The 19,621-nt window shown below is 45.6% G+C and overlaps 1 protein-coding gene across 1 annotated transcript in view; it reads left to right on the top strand.

The window, feature by feature from the left end:
• The window catches only part of CA14 (carbonic anhydrase 14), a 64,605-nt gene extending 50,204 nt beyond the window's left edge, over nucleotides 1-14,401 (top strand). The window contains exons 7-11 of the mRNA XM_088449617.1: nucleotides 4,132-4,289; nucleotides 5,929-6,052; nucleotides 8,625-8,642; nucleotides 9,262-9,346; nucleotides 13,130-14,401. Coding sequence (XP_088305743.1) covers nucleotides 4,132-4,289; nucleotides 5,929-6,052; nucleotides 8,625-8,642; nucleotides 9,262-9,346; nucleotides 13,130-13,139 — 395 coding nt within the window. The 3' untranslated portion in view covers nucleotides 13,140-14,401. The remainder of the gene's footprint in view (nucleotides 1-4,131; nucleotides 4,290-5,928; nucleotides 6,053-8,624; nucleotides 8,643-9,261; nucleotides 9,347-13,129) is intronic.
• Nucleotides 14,402-19,621: the final 5,220 nt, after the last annotated feature.

Below are 19,621 nucleotides of genomic sequence, written 5' to 3'. Positions count from 1 at the left end.
CTATATTACAGATCTATAACATCCATGAACCTATATTACAGAACTATAACATCCATGCACCTATATTACAGATCTATAACATCCATGAACCTATATTACAGAACTATAACATCCATGCACCTATATTACAGATCTATAACATCCATGAACCTATATTACAGAACTATAACATCCATGCACCTATATTACAGATCTATAACATCCATGCACCTATATTACAGAACTATAACATCCATGCACCTATATTACAGATCTATAACATCCATGCACCTATACTACAGATCTATAACATCCATGCACCTATATTACAGAACTATAACATCCATGAACCTATATTACAGATCTATAACATCCATGCACCTATATTACAGATCTATAACATCCATGCACCTATACTACAGAACTATAACATCCATGTACCTATATTACAGATCTATAACATCCATGCACCTATATTACAGATCTATAACATCCATGCACCTATACTACAGATCTATAACATCCATGCACCTATATTACAGATCTATAACATCCATGCACCTATATTACAGAACTATAACATCCATGCACCTATATTACAGATCTATAACATCCATGCACCTATATTACAGAACTATAACATCCATGCACCTATATTACAGATCTATAACATCCATGCACCTATATTACAGAACTATAACATCCATGCACCTATATTACAGATCTATAACATCCATGCACCTATACTACAGAACTATAACATCCATGCACCTATATTACAGATCTATAACATCCATGCACCTATATTACAGATCTATAACATCCATGCACCTATATTACAGATCTATAACATCCATGCACCTATATTACAGATCTATAACATCCATGCACCTATACTACAGAACTATAACATCCATGCACCTATATTACAGATCTATAACATCCATGCACCTATATTACAGATCTATAACATCCATGCACCTATACTACAGATCTATAACATCCATGCACCTATATTACAGAACTATAACATCCATGAACCTATACTACAGATCTATAACATCCATGCACCTATATTACAGATCTATAACATCCATGCACCTATATTACAGAACTATAACATCCATGCACCTATATTACAGATCTATAACATCCATGAACCTATATTACAGAACTATAACATCCATGCACCTATATTACAGATCTATAACATCCATGCACCTATACTACAGAACTATAACATCCATGCACCTATATTACAGATCTATAACATCCATGCACCTATATTACAGATCTATAACATCCATGCACCTATATTACAGAACTATAACATCCATGCACCTATACTACAGATCTATAACATCCATGCACCTATACTACAGATCTATAACATCCATGCACCTATATTACAGAACTATAACATCCATGCACCTATATTACAGATCTATAACATCCATGCACCTATATTACAGAACTATAACATCCATGCACCTATACTACAGATCTATAACATCCATGAACCTATACTACAGATCTATAACATCCATGCACCTATATTACAGATCTATAACATCCATGCACCTATATTACAGAACTATAACATCCATGCACCTATATTACAGATCTATAACATCCATGAACCTATATTACAGAACTATAACATCCATGCACCTATATTACAGATCTATAACATCCATGCACCTATATTACAGAACTATAACATCCATGCACCTATATTACAGATCTATAACATCCATGCACCTATATTACAGAACTATAACATCCATGCACCTATATTACAGATCTATAACATCCATTCACCTATACTACAGAACTATAACATCCATGCACCTATATTACAGATCTATAACATCCATGCACCTATACTACAGAACTATAACATCCATGCACCTATATTACAGATCTATAACATCCATGCACCTATATTACAGATCTATAACATCCATGCACCTATACTACAGATCTATAACATCCATGCACCTATATTACAGATCTATAACATCCATGCACCTATATTACAGAACTATAACATCCATGCACCTATATTACAGATCTATAACATCCATGCACCTATATTACAGAACTATAACATCCATGCACCTATATTACAGATCTATAACATCCATGCACCTATATTACAGAACTATAACATCCATGCACCTATATTACAGATCTATAACATCCATGCACCTATACTACAGAACTATAACATCCATGCACCTATATTACAGATCTATAACATCCATGCACCTATATTACAGATCTATAACATCCATGCACCTATATTACAGATCTATAACATCCATGCACCTATATTACAGATCTATAACATCCATGCACCTATATTACAGATCTATAACATCCATGCACCTATATTACAGATCTATAACATCCATGCACCTATACTACAGAACTATAACATCCATGCACCTATATTACAGATCTATAACATCCATGCACCTATATTACAGATCTATAACATCCATGCACCTATACTACAGATCTATAACATCCATGCACCTATATTACAGAACTATAACATCCATGAACCTATACTACAGATCTATAACATCCATGCACCTATATTACAGATCTATAACATCCATGCACCTATATTACAGAACTATAACATCCATGCACCTATATTACAGATCTATAACATCCATGAACCTATATTACAGAACTATAACATCCATGCACCTATATTACAGATCTATAACATCCATGCACCTATACTACAGATCTATAACATCCATGAACCTATATTACAGATCTATAACATCCATGCACCTATATTACAGATCTATAACATCCATGAACCTATACTACAGATCTATATTGTCCTTGTCACACAGTGTACTGTACAAACTCATCAGCTCTCAGTCCTTTCCAGTGAATAAAAGCAGTTTATTTATTTGATAGTTGGCAACGTGGAATAGGTTCCTGAATGTCCTGTAATTTAGAAAGAAGCTACAAGAATGTGACAGAAAATAACAAACTCTTCTCACAAATACACGCTGAGCAATGGAATAAAGCTCCTATTGGTGCTGTCTCTGTATCTGCCGGCTCACTCAGGGCTCCTGTGTCCCCTCTGCTTTCCCTCTCTCACTGACCTCTTTCCAATGTATTTTCTTCTCCTGTGTTCTCTTTCCCACTTTCCTGTATTCTTCCACTGTTCCTACTCACATCTGTACTGTACCGGCCCCTTCCTTTCTGCTGGCGTGCTAATCTCTCTGTTACCTCTACACCAATGGTTCTCTGTTTCTACATGCTAACACTAACCCTCCCCCCACCCCATCCTAACCATAACCCTCCACGTTAGTGTTTAAACCTACCCCTCCCCCCTTGGTGTCTAAAGCTACCACCCCCCCAGTGGTGCCAAACTCTAACCCACCCCCGGGGGTACCTAACCCTAACCTCCCCCTCCCCTAGCCTCACCTTAACTACGCCCAGCCCCCCCATCCCTCCGCCGTGACGCCCAAACCTAACCCCCCCAGTGGTGCCAAACCCTAACCCACCCCCGGGGGTACCTAACCCTAACCTCCCCCTTCCCTAGCCTCATCCTAAAGTGACGCCTAAACCTAAATTCCGCCGGGGCTAAGTGCTAACCAGCCCCACTCTACTTATGTTCGGCATCCTGGCTGTCGGGATTCCGGCTCGGGATGTCCTATTCCGGCGCCAGTCTTCTAGCCGGGCAGTGGCATTCTGGCGCCGGGATTTCTTCAGCCGGGATGACGCATGTCGGTATGCTAACTACATCCCCATAGGAAGGCAGCGACTTAGGGATCAGGTAAAAAATGATTGAGAACCACTGCTCTAAACCACAGTTGCCTACTCTCCCGAAATGTCAGAGACTCCCGGATTAGGGTGCCATCTTCCTGACTCCTGAGAGAGCCGGCAGTTCTCCCAGGTGGGCACTTATCCTATGTAAATGGCATCACCCAGCATCGCCCACTTCAGTGAACACTGAGTGGATGGTAATACACTGACGCAATGAGCATGATCCTACGCCATGACATCACACAATGGTGACATGGACAGCCCCCATCTCTTCTGTTCACACCTCTGCTCTGCATCCTCTGGAAGTGAGGTAGTTAGAGTAGGCACTAATGGTGGTGATGTCCCCTGCAGGTCAGACAGCACAAATTCCCTCCTTCAATGTGGAACAGCTGCTTCCTGAGAACATGGAGAAGTATTTCCGATACAGTGGGTCCCTAACGACACCCCCCTGCTATCAGAGTGTACGATGGACTGTCTTCTGCAACGCAGCTCAGATCTCAGTCTCTCAGGTAAGTGAATGATATCATCTACCTACCTATGCATTTATTAGCGCCTGTCACCTACAGACAGTGGGAGCGGACATGTTGTGGGCCGGCGTTCCTCTCCATGCATCCTATCAAAGCCTGATTAAGACCCCATAGAGCCCTAGTCAGGAGCCCGGGATGCCTAAGGGATGATTCTGGCTCTGTTATCAATTATTTTTTTCTTAAAACATGGTAATTATCTCTGTATTGCTATCGCCAGACTCTGAACTGAATTAAGGGCCTGATTCAGTGATGGATGCAAATGTCGTCGCAACGGCATCTTGGCACGCAGTGGCTGTGCGATAATATACACATGTCGCTGCCACTGGGATCTGCATTGAGATGCCCACCGGCGAATTCGCAAATCCGACGCTTGTGTACAAGGATGCATCCATCGGAGGCACATCGGTTGATCACTGGACCTTTGTGTAACCCTATTGCTGTACAGAATGGCTGAGGGAACGAAGATGCCGGAGCCTTAACAGCTGCATTATGGGATTGCAGACGCAGGCTAGGACACGCCCCCGAAATGGTTGAAACATGCCTGTGTTTTACAGTGCGATCTGGGTGCGATATTAGCGCCCACGATGGCATTGCAGAATGCGATTACATCGTCAGGAAAAGAGGCCGTCCCTGTGCTTCCAGTACTTCCGGGGCTACTGCGCACACGTGGTCCCGCCGACCGCACGTGCACAGCGCCCATTTCCAGGGAGGGTTGCGGGGGGTATCATCTGCCGGCTGAATCCGCAATGTGTAGCCCATAGGATACAATGGGCTACCGGCATCATCAGATGGCATTACCTGCGGGGGCCAATCTCTGGAATGCATCACATTCCAGAAGCTGGTACATATGGCAGCATCGCATCCCCCTTAGGCACCTAGGGGGGATGCGGCTGTCGGCGGGAATTGAGGGATCGCAGCAGGTATGCTTCTGTGATACATCTGGAGGACACTTAATAAAAAATGTGTGTTTTTTCGGGGATTAAGCCACAAATATACATTGATAAATGGGCACCTATATAAGACATTGGAATTTGTGTAAAATAAAAATATATAACACTAACTGCAATTTTATTTTATAGCACACTGAGAACCCCCTTCTCCCTCTAATGGAAAATCAGCAGGATGCCCAATAAATTGCAGTTTAAGTGACACTATATTCTGCTTATTAATAAGGCAGATACATAGAGATAATGAGGCCTGTGTCCTCCCTGTAATGTAACACTGTAGGGGATTGTTTGGTTGGGATTGGGGGCAGCGAGAGGCTAAAGCCGCTGTGTACACAAATATAAATGTGCTAATTAATCTACTTATCTACGTATAAAAGATGGAATTGTTTCTCTGATCTCATGTGACAGGAATTGTTGTTTGATGAAAGGTTTCCTTTAGACAATTGGTTTTATTTTATGTAAATGATTGTTTCCATTGCAGGAGGATTTTAAATGACCAAATACTACATAGGCCCATCGAGCTATGCGTCATGGAGGCAGCCATTTTATGAGTCTGTCGGTTTACTAGATCCCTAGTGAAGCTATACTCCCATGATCACTGGCACAGTCCACAAAATGGCCGCTTTCTAGAGGCAGGTGCACGTCGTATCATGTTCTCTCATTTGTGTTTGTAGATGCAGAAATTAAGTGCAACACTTTATGCTACCCAAGCCAATTCACCTCCAGGCTTACTGCAAAACAACTTTCGGGACCCCCAGCCGCTGAACCAGAGGACCATATACTCCTCCTTTGAAATAAGTGAGTGTATATCAGCAGTATATTGTACCTTTGTTTGTTAATTAGATTTAATTTCACATCAATACTTAGCGTATGTAGCCAGATACCTCTAAATATCCAGCTGTGGTGAGGGCAGATATCACTACATCTCCAGCTGTGGTGAGGGTAGATATCTACATGTCCAGCTGTGGTGAGGGCAGATATCTACATGTACAGCTGTGGTGAGGGCAGATATCTACATGTCCAGCTGTGGTGAGGGCTGATATCTACATGTCCAGCTGTGGCACGAGCAGGTATCTCTACATGTCCAGCTGTGGCGCGAGTACGTATTTCTACATGTCCAGCTATGGTGAGGTATCTGCATGTCTATCTGTGGTGAGGGCAGGTATCTACATTTACATCTGTGGCGCAAGCAGGTATCTCTACAGGTCTAGATATGGTGAGGGCAGATATTTCTACATGCCTAGTTGTTCTGAGGGCAGAAATCTACATGACCAGCTGTGGTGAGGGCAGGTAGCTACATGTCCAGCTGTGGTGAGGGCAGGTATCTACATGTCCCACTGTGGTGAGATCAGGTATCTCTACATGACTAGCTGTGGTGAGGGCAGGTATCTACATGTACAGCTGTGATGAGGGCAGATATCTACATGTCCAGCTGTGGTGAGGGCTGATATCTACATGTCCAGCTGTGGCACGAGCAGGTATCTCTGCATGTCCAGCTGTGGCGCGAGTACGTATTTCTACATGTCCAGCTATGGTGAGGTATCTGCATGTCTATCTGTGGTGAGGGCAGGTATCTACATTTACATCTGTGGCGCAAGCAGGTATCTCTACAGGTCTAGATATGGTGAGGGCAGATATTTCTACATGCCTAGTTGTTCTGAGGGCAGAAATCTACATGACCAGCTGTGGTGAGGGCAGGTAGCTACATGTCCAGCTGTGGTGAGGGCAGGTATCTACATGTCCCACTGTGGTGAGATCAGGTATCTCTACATGACTAGCTGTGGTGAGGGCAGGTATCTACATGACCAACTGTGGTGAGGGCAGGTATCTACATGACCAACTGTGGTGAGGGCAGGTATCTACATGACCAACTGTGGTGAGTGCAGGTATCTACATGACCAACTGTGGTGAGGGCAGGTATCTACATGTCCAGCTGTGGTGAGGGCAGGTATCTACATGACCAGCGGTGGTGAGGGCAGGTATCTACATGTCCCGCTGTGGTGAGAGCAGGTATCTCTACATGACCAGCTGTGGTAAGGACAGGTATCTACATGACCAACTGTGGTGAGGACATGTATCTACATGTCCCGTTGTGGTGAGATCAGGTATCTCTACATGACTAGCTGTGGTGAGGGCAGGTATCTACATGTCCCGCTGTGGTGAGAGCAGGTATCTACATGTCCTGCTGTGGTGAGAGCAGGTATCTCTACATGACCAGTTGTGGTGAGGGCAGGAATCTACATGTCCCGCTGTGGTGAGAGCAGGTATTCTACATGACCAGTTGTGGTGAGGGCAGGTATCTCTACATGACCAGCTGTGGTGAGGGCAGGTATCTCTACATGACCAGCTGTGGTGAGGGCCGGTATCTCTACATGACCAGTTGTGGTGAGGGCCGGTATCTCTACATGACCAGCTGTGGTGAGGGCAGGTATCTCTACATGACCAGTTGTGGTGAGGGCAGGTATCTCTACATGACCAGCTGTGGTGAGGGCCGGTATCTCTACATGACAAGCTGTGGTGAGGGCCGGTATCTCTACATGACAAACTGTGGTGAGGGCCGGTATCTCTACATGACAAGCTGTGGTGAGGGCAGGTATCTCTACATGACAAGCTGTGGTGAGGGCAGGTATCTCTACATGACCAGCTGTGGTGAGGGCAGATATTTCTACATGACCAGCTGTAGTGAGGGCAGGTACTGTATCTACATGTCTTCTTATGGTGAAATCACATATCCCTACCTTCCCTCTTATGGTGAGGTCACATATCCCTACCTTCCCTCTTATGGTGAGGTCACATATCCCTACTTTCCCTCTTATGGTGAAATCACATATTCCTACCTTCCCTCTTATGGTAAGGTCACATATCCCTACCTTCCGTCTTATGGTAAGGTCACATATCCCTACCTTCCCTCTTATGGTGAGGTTCACATATCCCTACCCTCCCTCTTATGGTGAGGTCACATATCCCTACCTTCCCTCTTATGGTGAGGTCACATATCCATACCTTCCGTCTTATGGTAAGGTCACATATCCCTACCTTCCCTCTTATGGTGAGGTCACATATCCCTACCCTCCCTCTTATGGTGAGGTCACATATCCCTACCTTCCCTCTTATGGTGAGGTCACATATCCCTACCTTCCCTCTTATGGTGAGGTCACATATCCCTACCTTCCCTCTTATGGTGAAATCACATATCCCTACCTTCCCTCTCATGGTGAGGTCACATATCCCAAATATTCATATGAATTCCATAATGTTGAGGTCAGTATATTCTTAATTTTGTGTATAGTGATGGATATGATATTTTGTTGTTTTACTGTAACTATATAGAAAGGGAAATTAATCACACTTTTCTTTTTCTTTTTTTCAGAACCAGCCTTGTCTTTAGGTACTGTCCCTTTATTATATCTATATTACATGTAAGCTGTGGCAAATCACATTTCAGAGCATACATTGCTGGCTTAGGTGGAAAGGGCTGGGTGAGGCTTATATGTATAGGTGCTACAGTAGGACTATCTGTAAATGTAACCATAAGAATGATCCGCTGACATTTTAAATACGTCCCCTGGATACTGCACTGTGGAAGAAAGCCTCTTGTGCTATCGCCACCTACAGTATCTGCCGATGCCAATTTGCGTTTGTCTCAAGTGCTCCCAAGGCGTCCAGACACATTCAAATCATATTGGGCAGCAAATTAATTCGCAATTTTGTTTCTAAAAACAAACAAAACATTTTTCATTTTGCATTTATTACTACACCTTTCCGACTGTATATTTATTGGACAGTGTAGTTTGTAATCTATTCTAGGACATGGTTTAAATACACACTCTGTATTTTTATATGTATAATGCGTGCTTAAATCATAAACAGGATATACCAATATATCTTAAAGTATTTTATTTCAATAGGATTCCATAAAATGTCATCAGAACACATATATGTTACCTACTGTATATCCCGTATGCACCTAACCCTGGAAATAATTTCTGCCTTTTTCTCCTATTAAGGTGAAATTCTCGGCATCATTTTTGGAACACTGGGGGGAGTACTGTGTGTCTCCTTGCTTTTGCTCTTTACTATAAAGAAAATCAGGTAGGTAATCTTACGTATATAACGCTCTACCGGGGATACGGTCAATATCCTGACTGTCGGGTTGCCAGCGCTTAGAAATACAGACACTGGAATCCCGACACCCGCCATTTGCCAGAATGCCGGTGGTCGGGATTTCGGCACCGGATTTCTCGCTTAGAATCCCGGCACCGGAATCCCGCCACCTGCCAGAATCCTGGTGCTGGCATCCCGAAGGTAAGTAGCGGGGTTAGGGGGAGAGTTAGCATTAGGCACTAAGGGGGGATGGTAAGGTTTAGGGTGTGGGGAGGGGGAGGTTAGGTTGAGGCACTAGAGGGGAGGTTAGGTTTAGGCAGCGGTGAGGGTTAGGCAGAGGTTTAGGGTAGGGAGAGGGGGTGGGTTAGGATACCTACCGACAGTTTTCGGTATTCTAACCTTGTCGGGATCCCGGCATCAGGATTTTGACTGCGGGGACCCCGTACCCAACTACTCTACCATGTTAGCCACTGTAAATGTTTCTGAAATAGACCCTGTGCTTTCACCCACCCGTCACACACCAGCCGCTCCCCCAGACAGCCAATTTTGTGCCTAATATTGCTGAAAAGGCAGTATCACCATATAGTAATAATCTACTCAGCTACATAAGTCGAATATAATCAAAGCTATATCTACAAAAAAAAAAAAAGTTCAAATTTGAGGTAAAATATGAGGAGTTTCTGTGTTTTTTTGTTTGGGGGGTGAAGGTTACACCCAATTCCTGGAAACATTTGACAGCTAGCCACATTATTTCATTAGAAGTGACAGGGCTAATTCATTTAAGTTGTCTTCTGCAGACTGAGTGTGAAGGTTCAGCCATCGTTGTTTATGAGATAAACACTGTAGCACAGCTGCCGTGTCTTTGTACGCAGCGTCTGGGCTACAATATGCAAAAGCCGCAGGAGGCGTCTAAAGTAATGAGATGACCAAATGCCGGCTTCCCTGATCTGGTCTTCCCATCCTTCTCCTGGATGAAGATCTATCAACCTGTTTGGATTCTAAGCTATCTATGAGCTGGGCAGTTGCACAGATCTAAGAATCTACGCGACAACCTAGTCACGAGTTGTTACATTAAGAACCCTCCAAGTAGTAAGAAACCGACAGCTTCGTTCCTTTGCGGCTCATTTAAAGCCCGCACATACATGACACATACTACATCTGTTTGTGATAAATATGGCCAAGAAATGAAAACCAAATATATCAACTGCAATACTCCAGGAGTCGTCTATTGCATTATGTGCAGCTGCGAGGTCGAATACGTAGCATGACTTCCAGGGAAAAAAATGAATATGGGAATCAGAGGAGGGGGTGTGGTCACGGAACTTCTCAGAAGAAAGAGTGCATGAACCTTTCGCGTGGGGGCCCTGAAACCACAAGGCCTCAATGATTTCATAAATTACGATGTCTTTTTGTAAAAATACATTTGCTAAATATATATTTCCAGGAATTTCCCATCCACCTACCCTATGAGTGGGTCGGCTAAGGCTTACCCTTTCCCATACTCACCTATTAACTTACTAACTATGCAACTTACTATCATCACTTCACAGTTTATGTGATTAAACAGCTTCTTAGTCCTCTAGTTGTTTTCACAAACCCACTTTCATACTAGGGAACTTTATGCTGTCCCCCTACTTATTTTGTAACACCCATTTACCCAACACCCCCATTTATGCATCCCTTTACACTTTATAGATCTGATCACAATTTCTGTTTGTTTTATGGTTTTCCACGTGTTTTTTACACTTAAATGTTTTATTTTGATCTTTATCATCTTATATACATTGTGATTTTGTGGGGTAATTAGCTCGGTAGATGAGTGGATTGGTTCAGTGTTTAGGTGCTTGAATGAGGGTCCACACACACAGCTTCCGTGAAAAAATCAAATAAATGGAGCTTTACTTGTCAGCAAGAATCAAAATGGAAAACAACAAACAGCCTAGCCCCTATTTAGGGCGTCTAACTCACTTCTTGACCCCTGACTACCTTTGGGCAGCTAGTCTGCAAATAAAGTCTCTGCCTACTTCTCTGCAGGTCTATCACCGGGTCCAGTCTGGCTTGGCTGCCACAGCTACACAAAACAGTCAGTCTTGGTGGCCTTCCCTGTCTCCTACAGGTTTAGGCTCTTGCTTCCTTAGCCTGCAGCTTAGCTGCTTTAATGTCCTTCAATGTACAGTCTGAGTTTTCGGTCCTCCCTGCCTCCTGCAGGTCTGGACTCAGGCCCCCAATGGCTTCCAGGCACACTGGGCTCTGTAGCTGCCAGTCCTCCTTGGACTGATTCCATATGCAGCCTGACTGTAGGTCTGCCTCATTACCCCTCACCTGAGCTCTCTCCACAAGGCAGCCCATAGGTGTAGCAAAACTTACTATTTCTACCCTGTGTGGGCGGATCTCTCCTGCCCCACACAGAATCTACTGCTCACCAGCGCCATCTCTGGTGATGCTGCCACAACACATATTAGGCATCCACATCTCACGTGTGTATTTCCCCTCTATATCTCTTTATTGTCCCCTACTCAACATAATCATTGACTAATTTAACCTTGCATGATGTTATCATTACTATAATGTTTTTTGGTACTGCATCGCACTGTGCTGCACTGCTCAGCTCCTATCTACCTGTGCATTCTGTTATCCATCGTATAGTACCAACATTACTTATAACCAGCACATTTCTTATGATGATACTACTTGTGTCAGAATGAAGTATAATTTGATGCACTGTTCACCGCTGATTATTCATTTTGGTATCTATTACTGGGTAACATTATCATCTGTAACCAGCAAACCTTATATGACAGTGCTATTTGTGCCGCAATGCATTACACCTTGCTGCACTGTCTACCTCTGTTAAACTGAAGTTATTTAAGTGGAGATAATACTTTCCCTCGTTCCGGATCTACTTAAGCCGAACAAGAATTTGTGATTCATACATTTCCCAGGATAGTTTCCCTCTATTGCACATGTTTCACTATATTTTGGGTGGGACCATACTTGTACTTCCCAGCAGGGCGCTATATATCTGTGTCCCCACTTTAACATCTAATTAGAATTTTGACTTATAATATTTGAGTCACACCGACTATTATTACTGGGATAATGGCAATAATCTCACCTACTTATAGAATGTTCCCACTGTGTAGCTAGCTTTAGAGTAGTGTAAGCTTAACTGTTTCATTTTCCTTTCAAATGCCGTAACCATGCTCTGGACGGCATACATGCTGAGACTTGTAGTTCCACAGTAGCTGAAAAGCAACAGGTTGCATCATAATATTTAAATCCATTTTGGCTAAGGAAGGAATCTGTTCCTACTCTGGACAATGCTCTGAGATACAGGGTCTCTGCACTGAATGACTTCTAGCAATAGGTTTAGCTGATGATTTAGAAGAAATTGTTCGAGAATAAACCCAGCTTAAGAGATATAGTTTCATAAAAGTGTAATAACCGGTCTACAGATCACTGCATAGTATTAATTGCATTAGGATTCACCTCCTAGTCAGGCAGATAAGCACAGTCTGTAGTCAGCACAAGGGGTCCATGGGACTTTTCTGTTAGAAGTGTTTGTAATATGTAGTTTATCACATTGCTCCACCTGCAGTGTGCCTGGGGTTCTGCAGTCTCATTTAAGCGGATCTTGCATTACCAGATGACCCTGGTTAAAATCAAGAAGACCCCTGCAAAACTCTACATTTTGTGCATATATATATATATATATATATACACATATATATAAAATACATACACAATTTTTTTATTTATGTTTTTTTGCAGGAGACACTGAACCTAAACATAGGAAGGAACAGTTGTAGTAGAAATTAAAACTGTGAAGACTTAATATGGAGGATTTCTATTAAAATAAGTGTCTGCAACTCTACTACTGCTAATCCGATTTTGGAGCCAGTTTTAAGACTGTGAATATTTTCTGAATATGCTGCATCTACAACGCTGTGACGTGTAAGACACTGTCCTATCCTAGGAGAAGAACTGAATTCACCCCCTATCATACAGTGTTGAATACAATTGTAAAAAGAACTTTACTGCAAGTAGTGTGAGTGTGTCACCTTCCTCGCTGCTCTACAGGCTTCCCAATGACTCGAGAACGAAACTCTTTCAAAAAACTTCTGGTCATCTGAAACCTCTGGGTACCCAAACGGACTTCCTCTGCAGGACGTTCAGCAGCCGCAAAGTTTATTTTGGAGACTCTGTACCAAGTTCCGGTCAGGAATCTAAAAAACCAAACGCATGGACTTATTGAAGCCATGGAAAATGCTGGTCAGCGGATAAAAGTTGACTCCTGTACTTGGAAATGATGCTGTGTTGGTGGGGACATTATTCCTTACACTGTAAATTTTAACTTTTTTTTTTGTGTGTGTGTTTTAATGGTCAATTGTGAAGTTCCAATTTAGTTCTATATTGGTAAAAATCTCAGATTGCGGTTTTCCAACAGGCCTCCCCGTTCACCACGTGTTGTAGAACCTCTCCTACCTTATCTAGTCATGGACTTGGCCTCCAAAACAGGGCTACCTAAAGCCTCAAGTGCCTTTCAATTACATTTTTACATAACTCTTTTTGTCTAGCAGCTCTAGCTCATCATCTGAGTCCATAGAGTAATACATTACTGAAACGACCTTGTATTTTCCACTACCTCCAGCAGTATTAAACATTGAGATAATAAACCTATTCTGTGCCAGAAATTCTGCAGTGCCTACACTCGAGCCCAGAGAAACTTATTGTATGACATTTTCTTGTGTTAAAGACCTGCCACCTCTCTGCACTGGAGGCGGCCATCTTGAATCATTATGTAGCCTATCAATGCGCTGGAACCAATATTGTGCCTCAGACATGGCTGAAATGACAGCCGGCAAAATTGCTCCATCCACTGTGCATGCAAGTGACCGGTCCACGTTAATGCTGTGATTACCACAAAAGCGGATGTTCTTTCAGACCAGCTACTGGGCACTTCCGTATTCATCCATCTACCTAAATGTCTATTTCTGTTATTTTTGTAACATGCTGCAGTAATAAAAATGTTCTGATTCTGAATTTGGCTTTTAAAAACGAACATACGAGATATCAAAGTACACCTTATTGGGCAAAGCTGGAAAGCTGTGGGTGTGGCTTGGCACAGGATGGGAGGAGCCTATCAAACACCATAGACTATATTTACTAAACTGAGGCTTTTATAAGCCACCACTTCTTGCCCATTTGGAGCTGAAAATTCAAAGCAGCACAAACATTCAGTGGAAAGCACGACGGGCTTCACACAGGATGTTAGTGTAGCTTTAAATTTTCAGCTACAAGCCTCCGCTTTGTATAATATAGGCGCATGAGCCTTAGATAGTAGCCTGCGAGTTGCAGACAGGGGCACAATTCTGGCCAGTAAGCCCACATTTCTTATAACAGCAATAGTTTAAAAAAGGGCAAAACCTGGTTGATTATGCCCTTTAAATTTTAGACGCTTTAATAATACAGACTGACTGACCAGAATCGCTCCCGTACCTGCACCTGGATGGCTGTTACACATCTGCTGCTTTCTCCAGCTTGGAAAGCCGGCAGTCATATGAGCTACAAAAGCTGCTGCAGTTAGAACAGGGAGATTATGCAGTTTCTGCCTCACTAACATACACAAATGGGGGGAGAGACTCAGTGCTAATAAACATTGCTTTATAGCATTACGCATCGCTATACAGAGGAGATTTATACCGTTTCAGAGATCTCTGCAATAGGAACCTCTAACTCAGTGGTTCACATACTTGGGGATTATGTACTAAAGCCTTGGAGAAAGATAAAGTGGACAGAGATAAAAGTATCAACCAATCAGCTCCTAACTCACTTTGCAGGCTGTGTTTGAAAAATGACAGCTAGGAGCTGATTGGTTGGTACTTTATCGCTCTCCAAGGCTTAATACATAGACCCCTTTGTCCTAAAGGCACCCTAACAGTCCAGGTTTTAAGGATATTTGTACAGGAGAGATGTGGGCATTTTAGGCCAATGAGAAACAGGCTTGCATTTAATGAGAATATGAAAAATAAAACACACACTTGTCTATATCTTCTCCCCTTCATGTCGGTTTAGCCACACTCTTATACATAGGAGATGTCATTATCTCCCTGGGTTCACTCAGTCTCCCTCATCTCCTCTGTCTCGCCTCTCTGCTGTACACCTAGGAGATCACTTACAGAACAATACTGCCACATGCTCCCAGCAAACGAGCTCTCAGCTCACAAGACGAAGAAGCTGGTGGGTTCCTCGACTTCTGCAAACCTATCGGCAAAAACATCCTGGCACTAACCAGGAGTCGGGGCCGCACTCTTACAAGTCTACTGTCACTATCCAATGAGTGCTGGGGTGTTGGCAGTAACTTGGCCCCAATATGCCAGCACTCGTATGGGTGTGACAGTAATGAACCAATAGACAGTGAGCATGAACCAGCTGAGAGTTAAAGTCATACCCTGCAGCGCTCACACATGGCAGTATCACTATGGTGGAGATAATGTATCTACCAGAACGTAATAGAGTATGTACAGTGGATGCACTGTGACCATACAAATGAAGATAAAAAAAACATCTTTAATATGTTACAGAGGAGATTAAACCCTACCATTATTTCTACTTCAGGGTCCATAGGGTATCCACAGGATACCTTGGGGTATAGGTGTGACGTCAGTCGCAGGGCACCAAAGAGTTAAGCTTTCAGCCTCCCAGGATGCACTAGGTCCCCCTCCTATACCCCGCCCCCGAGCCAAGGCATCCCAGTTTAGTTTGGTGCCCGGCCGGAGTCGGGTGCACCTGTTGGAGTGGGGGCTAGAAGAGCCCCTGAAGCTTTTTCTTCATGCAGCTGTGGCTGCACATCTGGATGAACAGCAGGGACAGTCAGTCCTGACGTCCATGCAGTCTTCCCTACACCCCGCCGGTACCAGAACGCCGGTACTGATCCGGGGATGCTGGTGGGCATCTGGGGTCACAGCTAGCGGTGACCCCAGATGTTCCGGACCATGGCCGGATTCAAGGGGGACAGAGGTAAGCAGCGGGGTCCCGCGGTGGGTCCCCGCTGATCACATGGTCCTAAGTCCCCAGGCAGGGGGCTCCCTGGGGACTGGCTGCAGCGTGGAGCCAGGCGACCAACCTGCGCTTCCACTACCCCCTGGGACAGCGGACCGCAGCAGAGCGGTAGCGCTGCGGCGTCCCAGGGGTTAAATGCATGCCAGGGGAGCGCGCCTTCCCTGTCTCACAGCCGGCGCCTCCCCCGCTGCACACAGCCCTCTCTGCACTGTGCTGACTGGCCCTGTGTCAGCGCTCCTCCCCCAGGCCAGCCTTCTCTCTGCTCCTCGGCGGCCATCTTTTCAGAAGCATGGTGAACGCTGCTGGAAGCCTGCATTGGAAGCATCGTGGTCTGGGTCCCCCCCGCATACCTCTCCTCCGCTGTGGTCAGGTCTGTGTATGCAGCGCTGTGTCCTACCAGGCCCTGTGTCTGTGTAGTTGAGTGATCAGCGCTGTTAGTGCAGGAATTGATTTTCTTTGCATTGTATGTGACTGTGCTAGCGCTGCTGCCTGTAACTTTTCTTCTCAAGACTGTCAGCTTTATTACTGTCCCTGTTCTTTCTGCTAAGCCCTTGCGGTGCGGTGCTGCAGGGTGGTCTCTCGCCTATTTAATATATAATTGGTGAGAGGGGTCACATACGTGGTGCCATCATGTCTGAAAGTGATTTTCCCCTCCGGCTACAGTGTACCACGTGTAAAGTACCGTTAGCGGAGGGGGAGGGTTAGCGCGGAGGGCCTTTGCCGGCAGTGTTTGTCCATGGCGCCGTCTCTTACGGTTACAGCACCGTTACAGGAGCCGCCCTGGGCTTGTTTCGCTCAGGCGCTAACAGCTTTAGTGGGCCAGTTAGCTCCGCAGCACGCGTTTACTCCGATGGGTTTGTCCCAGCAGTCTGTGGTGTCGTCACCCATGCAGGGTTTCCCACGACAATTGGTGGTACCCCACAGTCTCCCTATTTCCACGCTCCCGGTTTCTCAGGAGCCAGCGTGGGTTAACTCCCTGACAAGTTCTGTACAGCACTTGTTGGATGTGTTGCAAGGGGAGTCTGTGATGCGGCCTCATAAACGGCCGGTGGCGTCTCTGTCCGCTCCTTATGAGGATGACGAAGGGACGTCTGATGATGGGAAGATTCTGGATCCTTACGATCAGGAACCTCTCCATACTAAGGACGCTGATGCTAAGTCCAAAAGTATATATTCCTGGACTTATTCGGGCGGTCTGCACAGCCTTGGTGATTGAGGACGAAGTTCCCCCAGCGGCTAAGTCTAAGTATGCCTTTTTCAAAGACGTGAAGGGCGATGCCACATTCTTTCCTCTTTCGGGTCAGTTGGTGGACCATTTAGAGGAGGCATGGAAACAGCCTGGCAAAAGATACCAGCCGCAGAGACGCCTGGCGGTGGCTTATCCGTCCGCGGATAATTATTTTGCTAAGTGGGAATCCCCTCCACAGGTGGATTCTCACGTGACCCGTCTTGTCCGTAGTGCCACATTGCCGATGGCATCCATGTCCTCCCTTAAGGATGCTACGGACCGCAAGGTGGAAATCTGCCTGAAGTCCGCTTATTCCCTTGCGGGGGGGGGGCAGCACGGCCGGCTATGGCCATTTGCTGGGTTGCCAGAGCGATGGAGCGCTGGGCGGATTCATTAGAGGCTTCTTTTGATTCCGACTGTCCGGCCGAACAGGCGGAGTTGATTGGCAATCTCCGTGATTCGGCCACCTACATCAACGAGGCGGCTCTAGACATTAGTACTCTGGTGTCTAGAATTTCTTCAGCAGCGGTAGCTGCTCGTCGCACCTTGTGGCTGCGATCCTGGAAGGCGGACGCAGATTCCAAGAAGGGTCTGGAAGCGTTGCCGTTTACCGGAGAAGTTCTCTTCGGTCCGGATCTGGATAAGATTGTGGCCACGCTGGCGGCAGCCAAATCGGCTTGTCTCCCGTCAGCCGCTGCTCCTTCTGGGTCTGGACCATCGTCCTTTCGGTCATCTAGGGCCCAGGGCAGGCCCAAACCACAGTCGTTTCCTCGTCAGGCTGGCCCTAGAATATTGGTCAAGCCCCGGAAACAGGCATGGAATACCAGACGTCCGGCCCCCAAGCCAGATGACAAGCCTGCGGCCTGACGGTCCGGGCCTCCCTTTGGGGGATCCCAGGGTTGGAGGCCGCCTGCTGCAGTTCGCCCAGTGTTGGTCGGTCACTACGACAGACACTTGGGTTCTGGAGGTGGTCTCCCACGGGTACGCCCTCTCCTTCCGGCACAGACCCCCGGCTCGATTCTTCACCACGGGTCTACCATCAGACCGGAACAAGGCTACGTAGCTGCGGAAGGTATGGCACACTATGCTCCAGGCTGGAGTTATAGTGCCTGTTCCATTCTCCCAGAGGGGCCAGGGTTTCTATTCAAATCTTTTTTTGGTACAGAAACCCAATGAGTCGTATCGTCCGGTTCTCAACCTCAAAGCACTCAACAAGTCTTTGCGGGTACCGAAGTTTCGGATGGAGACCCTACGGTCCATCATTCTGGCGCTGGAACCTGGGGACTACATGGTGTCATTGGACATACAGGACGCTTACCTGCATGTCCCTATTCTTTTGCGCCATCAACAGTTCCTCAGGTTTGCAATCTGCAGCGACCACTTCCAGTTTCGGGCGTTACCTTTTGGCCTGGCGACAGCACCACGTGTTTTCACCAAGGTGATGGCGGTCATGGCGGCTTCTCTGCAGCTGCAGGGAGTCCGCATGTTGCCGTACTTGGACGACCTGTTATTGGTGGCAGGATCTCCAGAGCTCCTGTTACGCCACTTGGACCTGACCATTGCCCTGCTGCAACGGCACGGCTGGCTAATCAACTGGCAGAAGTCCACTCTAATCCCGTCTCGGAGGATTCTGCATCTTGGAGCCTTATTGGACTCGGGACAGCAAAAGATCTTCGTGACGGAGGAAAAGATCTCTGCTTTACAGTCAAGGGTGCGCAGTTGTCTGCACAGCCGCCGGGTGTCTCTACACTCGGCGATGAGGTTACTGGGCTCCATGGTGTCGGTGTTCGACATGGTGGAATATGCCTAGTTTCACTCCAGACCTCTGCAGCACCTGATCCTGTCAAAGTGGAACGGGCTGCCTCAGTCTCTGAAGTCCCAGACGATTGTGTTCACCCCGGAGGTTCGCCTGTCCCTTGCTTGGTGGTTACAGACGACCCACCTCAGCGAGGGACGTCCGTTCTGGGTTCCAA

Source organism: Taudactylus pleione, unplaced genomic scaffold (assembly GCF_031769625.1).
Source record: "Taudactylus pleione unplaced genomic scaffold, aTauple2 ptg000490l, whole genome shotgun sequence".
In the NCBI taxonomy this organism is placed as follows: domain Eukaryota; kingdom Metazoa; phylum Chordata; class Amphibia; order Anura; family Myobatrachidae; genus Taudactylus; species Taudactylus pleione.
This window is presented reverse-complemented; position numbering and strand designations above follow the sequence as displayed.